At 39.4% G+C, this 21,052-nt stretch overlaps 1 protein-coding gene across 1 annotated transcript; it reads left to right on the top strand.

The window, feature by feature from the left end:
- Positions 1-6,627: 6,627 nt before the first annotated feature.
- On the top strand, positions 6,628-10,652 carry pim1 (Pim-1 proto-oncogene, serine/threonine kinase). The gene is made up of 6 exons (XM_056259776.1): positions 6,628-7,072; positions 7,242-7,348; positions 7,469-7,519; positions 7,624-7,990; positions 8,851-9,027; positions 9,116-10,652. The coding sequence occupies exons 1-6, from the start codon at positions 7,000-7,002 to the stop codon at positions 9,301-9,303; spliced, it is 963 nt and encodes a 320-aa protein (XP_056115751.1). The 5' UTR covers positions 6,628-6,999; the 3' UTR covers positions 9,304-10,652.
- Positions 10,653-21,052: the final 10,400 nt, after the last annotated feature.

Below are 21,052 nucleotides of genomic sequence, written 5' to 3'. Positions count from 1 at the left end.
TCCAACTTCAAATTTTCATGTCAAATTTTGTCCAAAACCTATACTTTTGCAAACTAGTCCCTGGTTTTTCGCCCGATCGGAACCAAACCAGTCTAAGGAAATTCTCTGGACTCTCTAGATCAATAGTTATCGAAAAAAAGTTGAACTTTTGCATTTGGGTGGCTGTAACAAGCTCATTTAGAAAAGGGGCGTGACAAAATACACTTAAAAGCCTATAAATCCTAAAGGAAAACTCAGAACTTCACGAAAATTGGTGAGCATATGTGACATAACTTTGTAAGGAAGCATGAAACATTTTATGGAGATCGGACCATAGGTGGCGCTTAAACTGTTTAAAAAGCTTTGAAAAGCATACTATGGTAAATTGTCTGTATTTGCTGTAAATGATCTTTTTCATCTATTATGTCAGTGATTAAATGCTTGCTAAATAAAACGTAATGTCTTTAGTGCTAATGTGCTCAAAGGCCTTAAATGCTTGAACCCCGCTAAATGCTGCTTGCAGCTTTAATTTTGTTGTTGTTGTTGTTGTTGTAAAAATTAATACTTTTTTTGAGCAAAGACACATTAAATTGATCAAAAGTGACAGTCAAGACATTTATAGTGTTACAAAAGATTTTGGTCACACTTTAGGGCCCAATTCTCACTATTAACAAATTATACAACTTTTGCCTCGATAAACTCCTAATTACTTCTTATTAATAGTTAGTAAGGTAGTTAAGTTTAGGCATTAGGGATGTAGAATATGGTGATGCAGAATAAGGCATTAATATGTGCTTTATAACTACTATAAACAGCCAATATACTAATATGCATGCTAATAAGCAACTATAGTTAAAAGTGAGCATTGGTCCAATGCTCACTGTTAACTAGTTGCTTATTAGCAAACTAAACTAAAGTGTTACCAAGATTATATTCAAATAAACGCTGTTCTTTTGAACTTTGTATTCATCAAATAATCCTGAAAAAAATGCATCACGGTTTCCACAAAAATTAAGTAGCACAACTGTTTTCAAGATTGATAATAATCAGAAATGTTTCTTGAGCAGAAAATCGGCATATTAGAATGATTTCGGAAGGGTCGTGTGACACTGAAGACTGGATTAAAGGTGCGTTCACACCACGTCTCAATTACCGTAATTAAAAGATTAAAATTCAGCTGTGTCGTTACAGCATTACACCATAAAATATATTTAAATAGAAAACAGTTATTTTAAATTGCAATAATATTTCACAATATTACTGCTTTTACTGTATTTTAACGGTAGTGATTCTAAGTTTTAAAAACAGCCACAGAATTTATTTCAGTTAACTGATTGTCAAGTAGGCCTATTAGTATTTGTTCTCTTTTTATGTTTAGAACATTAAATGCACATTAAACATAAAAAAAAAAAAAAATGTCCCTGAAAATCAGTTCCAGGGGGCTTTAATAAAAAAACCTTGGCATATCAGACAACGACTCTGTGGGTCTCAATGGAAAATAATAGATCATTGTTCTGCTTTGTTCTTTGTCAAAGCAGTCCGAAATTACATCACTTAATCAGGGCAAAGGGAAAAAATCACAGTGCATGAATCTAGTTCAGACTCTAGCTACATCTGTTTCAATTTGGGAGCTGAAACTGCGATTGTATACGGTGAGGTCACAGAGCTTTCTGTTGCCAAACAATGTGATTGGCCGTTGCTTGGCAAGACACTTAGACAGTTGGATTCATTCATGATGCAAATCAAAAGGAAGTGTACAGCTCTCTCCCAGCTCATGTGGGGTTTTACCATGAGGTTATGTTGAGTAACGGGTGACGGATCAGCTTCGGTGTTTTGACTCAGCTGGGCAGCGATTATCACGAGGAAATGACTCGGAAAAAATCCCCTTAACTAAAAATAAGACCAGCACAAACACAAACAGAGGCAATGGGTCAGAAGGAATACAAAGCAGAAAAACAAGATATCCATGTGATGATGATACATCAGACGGGTACTTTATAATGTGTTTTGCTAAAGGATAATTATAGTAACATGTTTATTGTGAGCAGATAAACGTGACTGCTGTGTTCATACACGACGACAAATGCACTTGCTCTTTCTGCCCAAACAGAGAAGTGACATAATCTAGTAATGCTTCAGAAAATTCCTGGCCGTCCCAACCTGAATCGCATTGCAGAAGATAATTTGCCGCTCTGCGACCTCTAAAAGCGTTACAGTAGTGAGGGGCTATCACCAGATCTGCTGAAACGGGAGGGAGGCCAGGCAGGAAAACCTGCCATCCAGTGCTTAACTGATAGGACACTATCAGGGACACAAAGCAGTGTGACATTCCTGACCTTGACAACAACTATTTCATGTGTTCTGTTGTGCACAATTTTTAGACCCAGAGGAACATTTTGTTGCACTTTCACAGATATGGAGACTTAATAGAGGTGATTTATGTCATTTATTTGTCAAAATACTTTCAATATAAGCCATTTGCAGGTGGACTACCCCTGAAAAGTGTAAACATTGTGTCATGTGGCACTATCAAAACATTAGTCTGTTTGTTTGTGACCAGCCCAACACAGCAACACTGACTCAACCAATGGCATGAGTTGGGGGGCGGGACTATCAGCTTGACTGACAGTTGGCAGAAAGGGGAAACCTCGTTATTTTTTATAAAAAAATATTTTAAATAGACAAAATATGAATAGTTGACATACAGTAAGAGTAATAAATTAAAAGTCCGTAATATTTTTTAATGTTCTTGAAACAAGTATCTTATGCCTAACCATGGCTGCATTTATTTGATCCTTAAAAAATGGTCAAATTCTGAAACATATTGCAATTTCAATTTAAATATTTATTTTAAAAATGAAATGTATTTCTTTAATGGTAAAGTTGATTTTTTTAGCAGCCATTCCTCCAGTCTTCAGTGTCTCACACTTCAGATATCTTTGTAATATGCTGCACTTGGTGCTAAAAAATACTATTATTATTATTATTATTATCAGGATTCTTCAATGAATAGAAAGTTCAAAAGAACAGTTTATTTAAAAGAGGTATCTTTTGTAACATTATAAATGTCTTTAATGTGACTTTTGAACATTTCAGTTTATGTCCTATTATTATTATTATAATAATTTATTCATAAACAAATTTTACCAAGCCCACACTTTTAAACTGTTGTGTAAATTGTTTATATTGACTTTGGTGTTTTGGCAAATCTGAGCACAGTTTGAGACATTGTTGCGTTCCCAATAAAAAAACAAATTCTGAGAAGCAGGAGACTTGATCAAAATTTTCAATTTAGTTCCTTTGCTGCCTAGAACTTTAACAATTACTAAAGTGATTTATTTGTCATTTTTCTTTCCTATGGAGAAGACTGCAGATAGCTGCATATATTCAAAGCCTTCCAATGATTCAGCTTGTTTATTTTTATATTAAATGACTCATATCCGTTATCTTCTGCTGTTGGCTGGTGTTATTTGCACATAGGATGAAACCCAGACCAAACAAACTGACCAAACATTTCAGGAGCATTTAATTACCCATCCTGCCCTCCATCTCTAGCTCTCCTGACAGAGACTGATCTATCCTGGGATGTGCTGTGAGCTCTCCTAAACCAAGCTCTGCTTTCAGGAGCCCACCCAAATTGAGACAAGTGAGGGTCCTCCCTTGAAGGGGGGCCGTGGAATGCCAAACAGGTATGTCAGTGACCTCTGACCTCATGTTTTAACTGACATGAAAGTTGACCTAAACCCCTGCTCTTCAGTAGCCTTTCTCACAGGCTTTGAAGCGCACTCATGGGTTTTCCCATGGTTCCCCTCCCTCCAATCAGGATCTCAAGAGGTGGAGCTAGGGATTTGCACACTTAAAGATACAAGAGGAATGAGGTTTGAAGTTTCAAACTAGCACTCGAGTCGTCTTTATCACGGTGGGCTAATAAAAGAGCGAGCGCTGTTGGTGTCAGATGAGTCGGGGCAGCGGGCGGCTGTCACTCTCTCCTCTGCTGAGCCGGCAGCCACAGACGTCAGTGCTGTCATTCCTTCATGCAGCTTTATATTACATAGACCCCCACTGCGTCTCCATTTCAGATCGCCTCCCGCTCTCACCTGCGCGGCCCATAATCAGCGCTGAAGTGCACAGAGAAGGTGACTCATTATAGCATTAAACCAGCTCTATTATATCAGCCTGAGCGAGTCTCGCTGGGGGGGCAGCGGTGCATTGAAAGATGACGATGTACAAGAAGAAAGAGCGCTGTGCATAAAGCACTCTCATTTATACCTGTGCTGAACTTGAACATGCAGACAGCTGCCTGAATGATAGTAATCAAACGCCGTTTGGTTATCTGTCGTTCCTTGACGTTCTGTTTATTTATGCATTCGATTTTATTTCTATGGTTTTTGCTTCCTGGAGCAAGGCATTTCTGAGTATTTCTGAGTATTCTTCGTTTCGGCTCACCAGGGGGGCTCATGCATATCTTTATCTAGAAGAGAGTTAAGATCTCTGAGTCATCAAACTGTGCGCCAGCATTGTGATTGAACTGCACAAAAACAGGATTCTGAGTAAAAAAAATAGAAACACCACACAAGCAAAGCCAACTTATGAATCACACACATTAATTTGAAAATGTATGACTCACTGGCTTTTTTGAGAAGCACAAGCTTTTCACAATGGTAACGGAAGGAAAAACTTGAGTGACGTTTTATGGAAAAGAGCTGTTTATAAAGCAATTGGTCATTTAAATATAATACTGATCAATCTCATCTGAGGCTGCATTTATTTGATCAAAAATACCGTACAGAAATGGGTGACTGTTTTCTATTTGAAAATGTAATTACAGTGATGGCAGAGTTGAATTTTCAGCATCAGTCTTCTTCAGTGTCACATGCATGATCCTTCAGAAGTTATTCTTTCAAAATAAATAAATACTTTTATTCAGCAAGGATACATTACATTTATCAAAAGTTACACTAAAGACATTTATAATGTTACAAAAGATTTCTATTTCAAATAAATGATATTTTTTCGAACACAAAAACTGTTGTCAACATTGATAAGAACCATTTCAAATATCGGAGCATGAATAATAATTGATAATAAAACAATAATACTGTTTTCACTGTATTTCGATCAAATAAGTGCAGCTTTCATAAGCACAAGAGGCTTCTTTCAAAAACATAAAAAATCTTATTTCAAACTTTTGTGTAGTGTGTAATATACATTTTAAACAATGGTGCTATGTTGATATTTTGTTGTCTAATGCACTGACATTCATCTTGTGTGTGACTCAAGTGTTGGAATATAGAGGCTATTTGAGGCTACACTTCATTGATCAATTCTAATTGTATATGCACATTCAATTTACACTTGGCCATGTGTCTCTGCAGAACGGATATAAATACAATCTTCCCACACTATGCAAATATAATAGAGTTGCACTTTTTTGGCCCATGTGGCAATTAATGTTTTAATTTTTTTCCATTTCTCCATCCATGTGCCTCATCCACGTGTCATTTGCAGGGCTCCCAATCTTCTGTATACTGATGCTGTTTTGTTTGGGAGGAGTAAAGTTTACATATGTGGCCTGAACAACCAGATCCATTTACACTTGGTCGTCTTTGTATGCGCTTGAGTGATCAGATTACTCTCCGTCTCAAATGGGTCATTGAGGGCATTTACACTTGGTCTTTACTACTTATAAGTAGCCTAGGCCTATACATTGTGTAAAGAACATGAAGTGACCAGATGTAGAAGAAGAAGAAAAAACGAATACAGGTTTACAACAGTTGTTTTGTGTATGTTTATGCGTATAACCAAAGGGCAGGGAGGACAATACAGAAGACAGGGAGAGCAAGTGCCATTCAAACCATAATCTGCGCGGGAAAGAGAGGACAAGAGTGGGGGATGGGTCTCCAAGTCTTTTATCTCAAGTTTCCCACATCCTGCCGCCGAGTTTAAAACCGGCCACCCAATTTGAAAGAATGCCTGGTATGCGGCTCATTTCCATATAGCGACCGACATTGTTCTCCATCAAAATAAAGCCTGTTGACCGCCAATAGGAGAAAAAAAAACTTTGCGCGCTAATTTGAGATTAATGAGGTAATATAGTGCACGCGGTCTTCATAGACCTACTTCACATGACTGAAACAAACACAAAAGAGTTGTCTAGTGGGATGATGATGCATGTTTCACGTAGAGAGAAGAGAAGGAAAACGTGGGTTGCATTAACCCTGCAGAACTTTTTTTTTTAACTGAATGTTGTCTCTTCATCCCAGACCATGTGGAATGATTGCGTTCCTTGCATGCAGGGAAAACTTTATTGCACTTTGACTTTTTAACTGTAGCTAAATGTACTAAAGCTCCATATCCTTTTAAAAGATTGTATGTATGGAGAATGCAACTAATTTTTTTTAATAGGTACTCTAAATACCTTTTTGAATACTGTTCCGAATCTGCAAAGGGGGCTTTGTTATACACTCAGCCATGTGAATCATTCCTCCCTGTCTGCCCCACGCCGGCTCGCTCAACGCCCTCAAAAAAAGCCTCGACTATTTGGCGCGTTTTGATTCCCGCCACGTCTACGTTTTCCTCTGTTTTCATATTTGATTGACCTTTTTCTGCAGAGGCAGGCGTATTACTCATTGGCTGAATCGTGTTTGTGGGCGGGACTATTGTTGACGTCCTTGGAGCAACCCCGCCCTTTTACTACTGGTATATAACGGCTCTTGCCCCTCCTTCACGATTTAGAAAGCCGGGTATTTATGTCTGTCGCGCACCTCAGACAATAATATTTATCTTCGAAATATTAATCGTTTGTTTATTTTATATTCCAAACTGGAGTAGACCTTGTGCGATCGTTTAAAAGGTCGTCTTGCGAATCAAAACCCCATCGAGCCTCGATGAGAAGGGATTTCTACAGGTTTATAGACCGGATCCTTCACGTAGACCTTCCCTACATCCATCTCTACACGACGGATTTCGACATCAACATTGGAATAACCCTCAAAAAGAACTCTTATTTTGGATTATAATATGCTTCTATCGAAATTCAACACGTTTGCTCACATTTCAACCGTGGACATGCCGGCTAAAATCCAGCTTCAAGGTTAGTGGACGGTTATTCTCGTGCTCGCCTGTGTGCGTGTTGTGGTCTTGGGCTCGTTCACGTCAGCAGACTGAGTGCTGGGAATTGAGCGTGCGTCAGCTTGCGAATTATTATATAATTATATGACTTTTATCCATTCTTATGAATCTATCATATCTTTTATCGACAGTTAAGGAGAAAGAGCCATTCGATAAGGTGTATCAGGTCGGCTCTGTGCTGGGAAGCGGTGGTTTCGGGACGGTGTACTCGGGTTTAAGGATCGCTGATGGCGCGCCGGTAGGTTCCCTGAGTTCCCTTATTATTGTTTACATCAGCGTAAACGTTTAAAATCTCTGTGTGTGTATATATATATATCTTCATTCCACTGTTTAATGATGCATTTCTTATCATTTCTAGGTTGCCATCAAGCATGTTGCAAAAGATCGTGTGACTGAATGGGGAGAGTTGGTGAGTATTCAATTACATAGGTTGTTTACATAGTATTTGTATAGAAAATGTTTTTAAATGCGACATGACAGCATCGCTAAAACTATCATGTCCTCCGTTTCCAGCCCAATGGCGCGCGCGTCCCTATGGAGATCGTCCTGTTGAAGAAGGTCGCCACTGGATTCCGTGGCGTGATCAAGATGCTGGACTGGTACGAGAGATCGGACAGCTTCATTATCGTCATGGAAAGACCGGAGGCCGTCAAGGACCTGTTTGATTTCATCACGGAGAAGGGCGCGTTACCGGAGGAGCTGGCCAGGAACTTTTTCCGCCAGGTTCTGGAAGCGGTGCGTCATTGCCACAACAGCGGCGTAGTTCACCGTGACATTAAAGACGAGAACATCCTCATCGATCTGCGAACCGGCGATCTGAAGCTCATCGACTTCGGATCAGGGGCATTACTCAAAGACACCGTTTACACCGATTTCGACGGTAAGAGCCATTTGCATGACCTTCAAGCCAGGGTTCCCACGGTCACGGAAAACGTGGCACGATCAGGGAATTTAATATAGGTGCTTGTCTTGCCTCGTGGACGTTACTATTGTGAATATAAATGTTTATAAAAAAAAAATTGAAAGATTTTAAAATTGGCTTAAAATGCGTTGTGGGTTCAAAATGTATACAATTATAACACGAATTAGGCTAGAAATGTATATATGTGTATCATTTATTTAGAATATATTTAAACATGGCAATTTGATGTGTATAGAGGGATGTGGGAACCATGTCAAGCTCTAGAAAGGGTGTGTGTTCATATATGGAGGCAATATTTGACGTTTTTAAACATGTATCAAACCAATTTGGCATTGGTCGGTTGATAAATGTATGTATGATCCCCTTTCTTCGTTCACTCACGACGTTAAGCTAAATTAATCTGCCAGCATGATGATTTGTTTATTTTTGTATAATGCCGCTTTGAAAAAAAAAAAAGCAATACGCTGGGTTGTGGTTTTGGCGCCCCCGCCGGTGGGAATTGGAATTATTACAACTCAAAGTTTGTAAACACAAGTCACATGGCAACCGGTTTCTGAACATGAGCGCTCCTTGTGTCACACTCCCGCAGCACATGACTGTGCACATTAATGTTGTGCCATAGCAATAACGTTCAAACACTACACACCTTTTCCTGCCACACCTTTTTACTACACTGTTTTGTTTAGTGCCTGGTTTTCTCAGGTCATTAAACGAAGGGTTATATGCAGGTTTATTTGCTTTTTTGTGTGATTTATGTGTTTAAATGTTGCAGAATTATGGATTTAAATGCATTTTTCTGTTTTTTGTTCTCTTTTCAGGTACACGTGTTTACAGTCCACCAGAGTGGATCAAATTTCACCGCTACCACGGTAGATCCGCCACCGTGTGGTCTTTGGGCATTCTGCTATACGACATGGTCTGTGGGGACATCCCATTCGAGCAGGACGAAGAGATCGTACGTGGACAGGTGCTGTTCAGGCGGAGAATCTCCACAGGTAAGACCTGCTGATCATATGACGCCACCTTCAAGGAGTTTTATGGGTTTATTACCGTGCCCTAATCACACATCCTGTTCTTTTACAGAGTGTCAGCAGCTTATCAAGTGTTGCTTGGCCCTCCGCCCTGCAGATCGCCCGTCTTTCGAGGACATCATCAACCACCCTTGGATGCAGAACACAGCGCCCCCTACAGACAACACTGAGATCAGGCTTCACAGCATCAGCCACGAGCACCAGCCTGCTGCTTACCCAGCAGTCACTGTGTGCAAATGACTCTATCTGAATGCATACATAGAGACTTTCCATAACAGCAGCAAACCCCCCGGGGGACCTGTGGACTGAGCAGTGCAAATAAACAACATGTTATTCTTTTGTTTTGAGCATTGCTGCTAGGTGGGAGCTCTAGGCGAGGCCAAAAAAGGGAGAGGTCCACTTTTTAGTGAGATCTGTTATCTCCTGCTCCCCTTTGGCTCAGGGTCCCAAAAGTCTGGCTCGTAGGAACCAAATGACTGTCAACACTGCTGTCGGACACGGGTAGATCGAGAAGCTCTTCGCAGCCAGTGTAGGGAGGAGCTCGGGAACACCCGAAGCGGCGGAGAGAAGTCGTGCTGTGATGGCGGCTAGTCGATCTGCTACGATGGGCGGCTTTGGTGCGCTGTCAGGGCTGTTCCTTTAGGAAGCAGATCAGCCGAGCTTAATAATTTTAGTGCCTTCTGTGCAAGATCAAGGGTTTGTTTGTTTTTTTGATTTTTTTTGTGGAAATACTTGAATTGAGTTATAGCCACTGTAACACTCTACTCCTTAACCAGATGTCTTTTTTTACCTTCTTGCTTCCACTTTACCTGCTTCTGGCAGGTAACTGTCGGTCTTACTCTAATGCGTCAGAAAGAGTAACCAAATCGACCTCACAAAACCTCTGCAGAACGAAAAGTCTTACCTCACTCTTTCAGGCCGCTGTTTCTTTTTCCTCTTCCTTTGTACTGAGTATCTCAGTCTCAACAACTACCACTCGTTGTCACAGATGCACGAAGCAATGCAACTACAACGTAAAAGACTACATTTTCTGCGTATTATTTTTGTTTATATTGTATATAGCTTGGTCAGATGACTCAATTCCATGACAAGGCTTATGTGTAAATTATATTTATTGGAGTGTCTTAAACTTTTAAAAAAAAACGAGATCGAAGTGGAAGTATTTATTTATTTATTTATAGAAAAGCAATTTTCTGCAAAGGTTTTCTCATTCCACCACCGAAGGGCCCACAAATTATTTAAATGTATTTTTACCATATTTAAAGCCTTTTTTGAGAACGATATGTGTACATATTTTGTAAATAATCCTCAAAAGCACTTCCTTTTCTCGATGCATGAAGAACTGCTGATGGTAAACCATACCAGTCTGAAGTCATGTTTGTCACCTAATTTAAACTGTCTGCTGTGCATATGTTAGAGAAAATGACCTCATGAATGTTTGAGGAGCGAGTGATTTGACATGGTTTCTTTTTCACCTTTAGTAGGCACGATTACAACTTGGATTTTTTTTTTTTTGGTTTAGCAATGTCAATTATGTTTAGAAAGCTATTTTTTTACACAATTGTCAATAAATATTTTTTTAACATTCATTCTGGTTTCCCTGGCATGACTTGTGGTTTTAGATTCATTATGATTACAGCGATATCAGTTGGTGGTCTTATAAACTGGTTTAAACGGGCAATCAGCAGATGCCATTTGAGAATCAGAGATGGACAGATTGCAATGGTATTAGTTGTAAATCCATTTAACTAACTTTAATAACGCTCTTATCGTTTTATATTGATAGTGTATCTTTAATCTGGGGTGATTATTACCACAGGGGTCCAGATTACTTAAAACTGGACTCCTGGACCGGATACATGCGATGATAGCTAACAGCATATACTTTATCTGTGTTTTTTGTAGATTGCGTCAAGAATGCTTTATATAGCATTTAAAAGATACTGTTTCTTTTTACAACATATAAAGATACAGAGCTATAGATAAAGGCTGACTGAGTGCCCACTTCTTCTGTGGCCTCGGTTCCAGAAGGATTTTTTCCATTCATTTTTTTCCATGGGCATTTCAAAGAAATTGTTCATAAAACACTTCTGAGGATTAACCAAACCAACCAGTTCTGAGATGAATCACTACATAATAAATCGTGAAACTTGGATTTGAAAATCTATAAAATAATAATAAAACTCAGTGACTCAATGCAATTGATGTAATTAAATTGTAGACTTATAGTCTTTGATTATGTGATTATGTATGTTTATATATATATATATATATATATTTATATATATATATATATACGTATATATATATATATATATATATATAGGTGAAACTCGAAAAATTTGAATATCGTGCAAAAGTTCATTTATTTCAGTAATTCAACTTTAAAGGTGAAACTAATATATTTGATAGACTCATTACATGCAAAGTGAGATATTTCAACCCTTTATTTGTTATAATTTTGATGATTATGGCTTACAGCTAGCCTGGGAAAACCCAGACAACTTCCGGCAAATTTAGATTTGCTCTGAAAGTTAGTCTGGCAAAGAGCTCATTCAAGCCCATTTCCAATCCGTCGAAATCGCGGCACCAATCAGAAACGTTGGGGCGGGCTTTACACGATGCCGACAGCGCTGGGATTTTGAAGCAGATTTTAGCCTACATTACAAAGATGGATGCCGCCGTCGAACATCACTCGTTCGAATCAGCTATCGCGTCTGTTTTAAGCGATTTGAACGTTTCCTTTTTGTTAAAAACCGAGCAAAGAACAACACTCGGAGATGTTTCTCCGCCGCTCTGCATACGTCATCTCCTTCATCGCTCTGAATGGGTTTAGGTCTGTCCGCGACATCCGTTGGTGACGCCCCTCTGGAAATGATTTGTCTATGACGCTTTGCCAGACCATAACTCAGTTACAACTGAGAATGGTCTGGTTTTAACCAGGCTAGCTTACAGCTTATGAAAACCCCAAATTCAAAATTAGAATTTTGTGAAAAGGTTTTCATAAGCTGTAAGCCATAATCATCAAAATGATAACAAATAAAGGCTTGAAATATCGGAACTTTTGCACGATATTCAAATTTTTCGAGTTTGACCTGTATATATACACTCACCTAAAGGATTATTAGGAACACCTGTTCGATTTCTCATTAATGCAATTATCTAATCAACCAATCACATGGCAGTTGCTTCAATGCATTTAGGGGTGTGGTCCTGGTCAAGACAATCTCCTGAACTCCAAACTGGATGTCAGAATGGGAAAGAAAGGCGATTTAAGCAATTTTGAGCGTGGCATGGTTGTTGGTGCCAGACGGGCCGGTCTGAGTATTTCACAATCTGCTCAGTTACTGGGATTTTCACGCACAACCATTTCTAGGGTTTACAAAGAATGGTGTGAAAAGGGAAAAACATCCAGTATGCGGCAGTCCTGTGGGCGAAAATGCCTTGTTAATGCTAGAGGTCAGAGGAGAATGGGCCGACTGATTCAAGCTGATAGAAGAGCAACTTTGACTGAAATAACCACTCGTTACAACCGAGGTATGCAGCAAAGCATTTGTGAAGCCACAACACGCACAACCTTGAGGCGGATGGGCTACAACAGCAGAAGACCCCACCAGTTACCACTCATCTCCACTACAAATAGGAAAAAGAGGCTACAATTTGCAAGAGCTCACCAAAATTGGACAGTTGAAGACTGGAAAAATGTTGCCTGGTCTGATGAGTCTCGATTTCTGTTGAGACATTCAGATGGTAGAGTCAGAATTTGGCGTAAACAGAATGAGAACATGGATCCATCATGCCTTGTTACCACTGTGCAGGCTGGTGGTGGTGGTGTAAGGGTGTGGGGGATGTTTTCTTGGCACACTTTAGACCCCTTAGTGCCAATTGGGCATCGTTTAAATGCCACGGCCTACCTGAGCATTGTTTCTGACCATGTACATCCCTTTATGGCCACCATGTACCCATCCTCTGATGGCTACTTCCAGCAGGATAATGCACCATGTCACAAAGCTCGAATCCTTTCAAATTGGTTTCTTGAACATGACAATGAGTTCACTGTACTAAAATGGCCCCCACAGTCACCAGATCTCAACCCAATACACCATCTTTGGGATGTGGTGGAATGGGAGCTTCGTGCCCTGGATGTGCATCCCACAAATCTCCATCAACTGCAAGATGCTATCCTATCAATATGGGCCAACATTTCTAAAGAATGCTTTCAGCACCTTGTTGAATCAATGCCAGGTAGAATTAAAGCAGTTCTGAAGGCGAAAGGGGGTCAAACACAGTATTAGTATGGTGTTCCTAATAATCCTTTAGGTGAGTGTGTATATATATATAAACTGTATATATAAACATACAGTATATATATATACACATATATATATACACGTATATACATATATGTATATATACGTATATATATATATATATATATATATATATATATATATACGTATATATATATACACACACACACACACACACACACAGCATGTTTAAACACAATGTTTAAAACATATCATTTACTGACACCATTAAATCGATATTAACCCTTTGTAGTTTTTAGTCCATGTTTATTATCTTCAAGGTCAATTATATGCTTGTGTTCTCTTAAAAGCTGATAAAGGGTTTAAATATTTACAGTCTTCTAGGAAAACAGGCCAAAAATATTGACAACTTATCTTGCACTCAGGGGCGTATGCAAATATTTACCCAATAAAATGCTCTCTCAAACCACCTGAATTCATTTAGCAATAGCAAAAATCATGTTGAAAAAGGCACAAGCCCTTCAATACGGTCAACTCAAACTTAAAAAAAAAAAAGTCATAAAGAAAACCGTGCATGTCATTTTTGGCACTCGGGTAGGTCTGTCTGGACAGAATTATCATCAAAAAATCTATTTATATGAATTAAATTATTCCTGTAGAACCCTATACTGTCGTGCTCCATAAAGGTTAAATATAATAATAAATTCTCTGCCAGTGAGCAGTTTCAGATTGTGCTTGAAAGGTTTAAGGTAAATCTTGTCAGAGGAATAAGCCTGATTTGTTGATTGATCTCTTATGTACCGTAGTACCTCAGGACAGCATGGCCCCCAGCATGAGGCGTCCTGACCTGATCCCATTGTGGGCCCATAACTGCTGCTGCCCTCCCTATGAGGACACACACTGCCAAGCAGGGAACGTTCTTGTTAAGCCTTTCATTAATCCTCTCACAAAAACCTTCTCAGAGTTTACACCGCAGCTCTAAATGAGTTACAATGCGCCACATATGACCCGAGGCGCACCTGATCGCTCGGTATCCGCAGGGGTATGTAGCTAAACCTAACGTGGGCCGATTTAAGAGGGAAACAACGCCTGATTCATTCACAGATCCTGTCTCGAGCTTTGACAAATGACCAGAGCAGAACTAAAATAGCCAAATGAATGGATACCAAGTTCAATACTCTTCAAAATGTGAATGCTATAGCACACAGCTTATGTACACTCTTAAAAATAAAGGTTCTTTAATAGCACATTAGGTTTAACCCTATTTATATTGTGAATATTTTATCTGTATAGTCTTCTCTGCTGAAGCTCTCAAATCTTGTTTGCTTCCACAATCAGGTTCAAAAACAACTTCAACGTCAGGTTTCATTGACTTAGAGATCTTAAATTTTGACTTAACTTTGGGTCTGTTCTCAACACAAAGATATTATGGATTCAGAAGGCATGGATATAGCATCAGTCATGTGGAGCACTTGTATTGTGTTTTTTATTTTCATTTTTGATCTTTTTTGCTTTTTGGAGCTTGAAAGACATGGTCGCTATGAAATGTTGAAAAGATCTGCTTGAAGATTCATGAAAAATTCTTCTTTTGTGTTCCACAGAAAAATAAACAGCATACAGGTTTGAAACAGCATGATGGTGAGTAAACGTGGTGATGGTAAAAAAAAACGAGAGAATTTTTTTTTATTTCAATGCTATTGCATTCTCTCTCAAAAATTTTGAGAGAGAAGAAACTCCCAAGAAACTTTGAGTTTGTTCACTTTGTGTTTGCTCTCAAAACTTTTGCGTTCCCCCCAAGAAATCCAGACAGCAACATAGTGTCGGCCCAGATCCGGCCCACATCTGGTACTTGTGGATTCCTGACATTACAGTCAGGGAAGTTTGCGTTCGCTCACAAAACTTTTACTTTCCCCCCCAAAAAACTTTGCATTCGCTCACAAAACTTTTGCGTTCCCCCCCCAAAAAACTTTGCATTCGCTCATAAAACTTTTGCGTTCCCACCCAAAAAACTTTGCATTCGCTCACAAAACTTTTGCGTTCCCCCCCAAAAAACTTTGCATTCGCTCATAAAACTTTTGCGTTCCCACCCAAAAAACTTTGCATTCGCTCATAAAACTTTTGCGTTCCCCCCCCAAAAAACTTTGCATTCGCTCACAAAACTTTTGCGTTCCCACCCAAAAAACTTTGCATTCGCTCACAAAACTTTTGCGTTCCCCCCCAAAAAAACTTTGCATTCGCTCACAAAACTTTTGCGTTCCCCCCCAAAAAAACTTTGCATTCGCTCACAAAACTTTTGCGTTCCCCCCCAAAAAACTTTGCATTCGCTCATAAAACTTTTGCGTTCCCACCCAAAAAACTTTGCATTCGCTCATAAAACTTTTGCGTTCCCACCCAAAAAACTTTGCATTCGCTCACAAAACTTTTGCGTTCCCCCCCAAAAAACTTTGCATTCGCTCATAAAACTTTTGCGTTCCCACCCAAAAAACTTTGCATTCGCTCATAAAACTTTTGCGTTCCCCCCCCAAAAAACTTTGCATTCGCTCACAAAACTTTTGCGTTCCCACCCAAAAAACTTTGCATTCGCTCACAAAACTTTTGCGTTCCCCCCCAAACAAAACTTTGCATTCGCTCACAAAACTTTTGCGTTCCCCCCCAAAAAAACTTTGCATTCGCTCACAAAACTTTTGCGTTCCCCCCCAAAAAAACTTTGCATTCGCTCACAAAACTTTTGCGTTCCCCCCCAAAAAACTTTGCATTCGCTCACAAAACTTTTGCGTCCCCCCCCCAAAAAACTTTGCATTCGCTCTAGAGGTCTGCACGGGCTTTAAACTGAAGCCCGAACCCGGCCCGTACCCGCGATCATTTAACCCGACCCGACCCGACCCGACAATTACATTTACATATTAAGCCCGGACCCGACCCGAACCCGAGGTCCATTCTGTTTCTCACAGCAATACCATTTTTGCAATATGCTATGTTGTATTTAATGATTGCTTGACTGACATATTAAACAAATACATGTAGGCGCAGCGGCCCTATCAGCAGGCAGCACAGCAGTAAGAGAAAAAACTTACCAAGTAATTTTTTGCTTTATCAGACTCATGGTTTGCTTGTTGTCGTCGGCTGTCTGTATTGTTACTGAAATAGGGCGCGAGAGCGGTAGCACATGCGCAAAACAGTTTTGTGATATAAATGATATGATAAAATAAAACAAATAATTAAAAAAATTATATTTATATATCATTATATTTGAGAGAGAGAAAATCGCGCACATATTGCACATCTGCGCACGTAGCCTATACTTTCTCTCTCTCGCGTGCCGGTCACCACAACACAGCAAGCAGGCAAAGCACACGGCACGCAAACTATATATAGCCTATTTAGTTTTTCTTAGTTAAACCCGAACCCGACCCGAACCCGAGGCTGTTCATTAACATTAACCCGAACCCGACCCGAAACCCGCACATTTTTCGGGACCCGTCGGGCTCGGGTCGGGTAGCAGACCTCTAATTCGCTCACATAACTTTTGCGTTCCCCCCCAAAAAACTTTGCATTCGCTCACATAACTTTTGCGTTCCCCCCAAAAAAACTTTGCATTCGCTCACAAAACTTTTGCGTTCCCCCCCAAAAAAACTTTGCATTCGCTCACAAAACTTTTGCGTTCCCCCCCAAAAAACTTTGCATTCGCTCACATAACTTTTGCGTTCCCCCCCAAAAAAACGTTGCATTCGCTCATAAAACTTTTGCGTTCCCACCCAAAAAACTTTGCATTCGCTCATAAAACTTTTGCGTCCCCCCCCAAAAAACTTTGCATTCGCTCACATAACTTTTGCGTTCCCCCCCAAAAAAACTTTGCATTCGCTCACAAAACTTTTGCGTTCCCCCCCAAAAAACTTTGCATTCGCTCATAAAACTTTTGCGTTCCCACCCAAAAAACTTTGCATTCGCTCACAAAACTTTTGCGTTCCCCCCCAAAAAACTTTGCATTCGCTCACATAACTTTTGCGTTCCCCCCCAAAAAAACGTTGCATTCGCTCATAAAACTTTGGGTTACCCACCCAAAAAACTTTGCATTCGCTCATAAAACTTTTGCGTTCCCACCCAAAAAACTTTGCATTCGCTCATAAAACTTTTGCGTCCCCCCCCCAAAAAACTTTGCATTCGCTCACAAAACTTTTGCGTTCCCCCCCAAAAAAACGTTGCATTCGCTCATAAAACTTTTGCGTTCCCACCCAAAAAACTTTGCATTCGCTCATAAAACTTTTGCGTTCCCACCCAAAAAACTTTGCATTCGCTCACAAAACTTTTGCGTCCCCCCCCAAAAAAACTTTGCATTCGCTCACATAACTTTTGCGTTCCCCCCCAAAAAAACGTTGCATTCGCTCATAAAACTTTTGCGTTCCCACCCAAAAAACTTTGCATTCGCTCATAAAACTTTTGCGTTCCCACCCAAAAAACTTTGCATTCGCTCACAAAACTTTTGCGTTCCCCCCCAAAAAAACGTTGCATTCGCTCATAAAACTTTTGCGTTCCCACCCAAAAAACTTTGCATTCGCTCACAAAACTTTTGCGTTCCCCCCCAAAAAACTTTGCATTCGCTCACAAAACTTTTGCGTTCCCCCCCAAAAAACTTTGCATTCGCTCACAAAACTTTTGCGTTCCCCCCCAAAAAACTTTGCATTCGCTCACAAAACTTTTGCGTTCCCCCCAAAAAAACTTTGGATTCGCTCACAAAACTTTTGTGTTCCACTAGAAACGTATGCATTTCCCCACGAAACTTGTGTATGCGTTTGCTTGCAAGACCTTTGCGTTTCCCAGAGAAAGTTTTGCTAACAATACTTTTGCATTATGCTCAGATTCAAAGTCGGTTCAGGAAATATTTATTTAAATGATTTTGCCTTCTCTCACGAAACGTTTGCTTTCACCCAAGAAAATTTGAGTTTGCTTACGAAACTTTTGCATTCCACAAGAAACACATACGTATGAGCTCCATAGCTTTGTGGCCCAGGCGACAAGGAAATTCATTTCAGAGGCATGCAAGGTCTTACGGGTTTTTTTTTCTTGAAACATTTCATGTTATCTTCTATGGCATCAGGCTGTAAAACCCTTTTTGGTGCTAATAGGAACCTGCTTGTGAGAGTGAAACTGGCTGTGGAGAAGCTCAGTTCCTCAGTTTGGTTTGATGAATGGCAGTCAAAGGAGGGAGGCGAGTGCCTCGCATGCAAACTGATTTTAAAATGAGAGTCAAATAGCTGGCGAAAATTTGCAAGGCTGGAATCTATGAGTGAACATTTGACTGCTGAATCATCCCTGCTGCTGTTGCATGATCACCACAAAACAGTACAAATAAGTTTCCGGGCAAATGCTCCATACAATATCTGATTATATACAATTCCAAGCTGAAAATCTCCTCTGTTGACAAATCAACAATGAAGCATAATGTGCCACCATCAATGTGTTTAATGTTTGACGTGGTGGATTATTTATAGCGTTTATATGCGACATCTGTTCTATTTTTAAATACGACAGAATTTATAATCACAATTATATTTTTTTTTTATCATTTCTTTCCACAATACACCCAGAGGAATATTAGACTGCTCAGAAGATGCTCTTTCATTGCTGAGATGTTCATGTATGAACTTTGTTTCAGATGTTTCTCCTAAGATTTCAAAGGAGAACTAAAAATAGACACAAATGACGTACAGTATGAGTGTAGAGGTGTAAAATGAATATTAATGCAGAGAGCATAGCTCAGATGATTTGGTCTTGGAAGAATTTGATGAGAAATGTTTTTGTTCAATCTGACTAGTAGACATTGAATCGGAGCAGTGTGAGACATTGTTGGGATATCAAATTAGACAGTTGTTGAAGTATGAGGAAAAAAAGAGGTAAAACTGTTCATTTCACTTGATGTACGGCATCATTGAGGTTTTTTTTCTGAAACTCAAGAGGAGACACGATAAGATTACTGGGACTTTTGCACTTCCTTTAATCTAATCGCTGACTAGGATGGACATTTGAGATAAAGAGATTTTCTTTACTACAATGTAAAAATGTGTCAGGTCACATATAGTGGCCAAAAGTGATGTCCGGCCTAGGAAAAATGACATCTTCACCCTTTATACAAATATTGTTAAATTTTTTTTAAAGATTTTGTAAGGATAGTTGTGCTTGGAGTCCGTTGTTTTATTTGTGATAACACAATGAAACATGCCAAATTGTGCGGTCATCATTTTTGGCCAGGCTGTCAGACAAAGAAATTATGAACACATGCAAAAACAAGAGAGGATTAAAGAAATATTAATAACTGATTATGTTGCAGTCAATGTATGCTTTTTTCTGTGAGCTATTTGTTATATGCATTTGTTTTTCATAATAAAATAAAAACTGTAGCTGTAGTTGCAAAATAATTTTATCAGATAAATACCTTAACCACATTTGGTGTTTTGTTCTTACCTCATATTTGAAATATTAAAAATATATATTTTCCTTATATTTTGATGGTTTACTCAAACCTGTAGAGTCATTAAAAACAAATATCTCCTCCAGACATCACTTTTGGCTACTACTATAAATAAATGGTATTATTAGTCAAAAAGAAATTCATAATATCCTAAATAAATTAAGCTGCACTAACAGAAATCATTTTAAGAGTCAGATCAGGAATAAATAACAATTTAAGGTCACAACAGCACTTCTTGAAGTGTGTGTGTGGGAAATGCAAATGTGTTTAAAGAAAATGTTTACAATTTCTTCCAACAAAATATCAGTCAGCATTTTCCAGTCTTTTGAAGCTGAGTGAATGGAAGCAAGCATTATCGTAATAATCTCATCTGACCCTGAACTTTCCTTTGCTCGGGTTAAGAGTTCTAGTTGCTATTCTGTTCACTCCCTCCCTTTCTCATTGCGCTCTTTCACACTGCTGGGAAATGGAAAGAGAAACCCAGCTGGCTCAAAGCACAAGCTCTCCTCCCTCTCAAAGAACCGGATCTGTTAAGTAATCTTCCCACACACACATGCACACAGTTCGAACAACACCAAAACACTCGGCCGAGAGGAAATTGAGAGTGAGAATATTAATAACGCAGCCGTGTTGTTGTTATGTGTTCATGTTCATAAATGGCCCAGACGGTTTCAGATCTCTCCCGCACCTGCAGGTGTGTCTGTGTTTGGCTCACACAGGGTTACACCTGGATAATTAGTCCCATTGAGTCAGAGTTTCTGCTACACACGGGCACAATGATTTGGGCAAGGTCATTGTGCCCTCCATCTGATAAACCTCTATTTGCTTCACATACACACGTGTGTGTGTGTGTGTGTGTGTGTGTGTTTACTCACGTGCCCAGCTGGATTCATAATCCCATATTCAACTGAACAATAATCATGCAATTGTTTGCACAAAAACGATATAATTAGTAGCTCTTGTCAAGGCGAGTAGCCTATTCATTTAGTTATTCTTTAGGGTATTAAAAAATAAATAAATAAATAAATAATTAAACTCAGTATAAAACATACATTTGCTTTGATAGAGGGATGTGAACCATATTTAGAAACCGGAGGGGGGGTCTATTCAGCAACCACCTAGAAACTCAGAACACCATAGAAACTGCATAGCAACACCCTGGCAACCACACATAACCTTATAATTGTTAAGACCAAGTTTGCACCGACAATTCACATTTGGCCATATATGTCCACAGCACGAAGGTCAGATG

The sequence above is a fragment of the Rhinichthys klamathensis genome, unplaced genomic scaffold (genome assembly GCF_029890125.1).
Source record: "Rhinichthys klamathensis goyatoka isolate OS25496 unplaced genomic scaffold, OSU_Roscu_1.1 h1tg000169l_1, whole genome shotgun sequence".
In the NCBI taxonomy this organism is placed as follows: Eukaryota; Metazoa; Chordata; class Actinopteri; order Cypriniformes; family Leuciscidae; genus Rhinichthys; species Rhinichthys klamathensis.
The sequence above is the reverse complement of the archived record's forward strand: the minus strand, read 5'-3'. Positions and strand labels throughout refer to the sequence as shown.

Excerpts from the sequence above, each read along its gene's own strand:
- pim1 (XM_056259776.1), top strand. The coding sequence starts at position 7,000 with ATGCTTCTATCGAAATTCAACACGTTTGCTCACATTTCAACCGTGGAC. Across the intron at positions 7,349-7,468 it reads GGATCGCTGATGGCGCGCCG|GTTGCCATCAAGCATGTTGC; the intron begins GTAGGTTCCCTG and ends TATCATTTCTAG. Across the intron at positions 9,028-9,115 it reads CAGGCGGAGAATCTCCACAG|AGTGTCAGCAGCTTATCAAG; the intron begins GTAAGACCTGCT and ends GTTCTTTTACAG.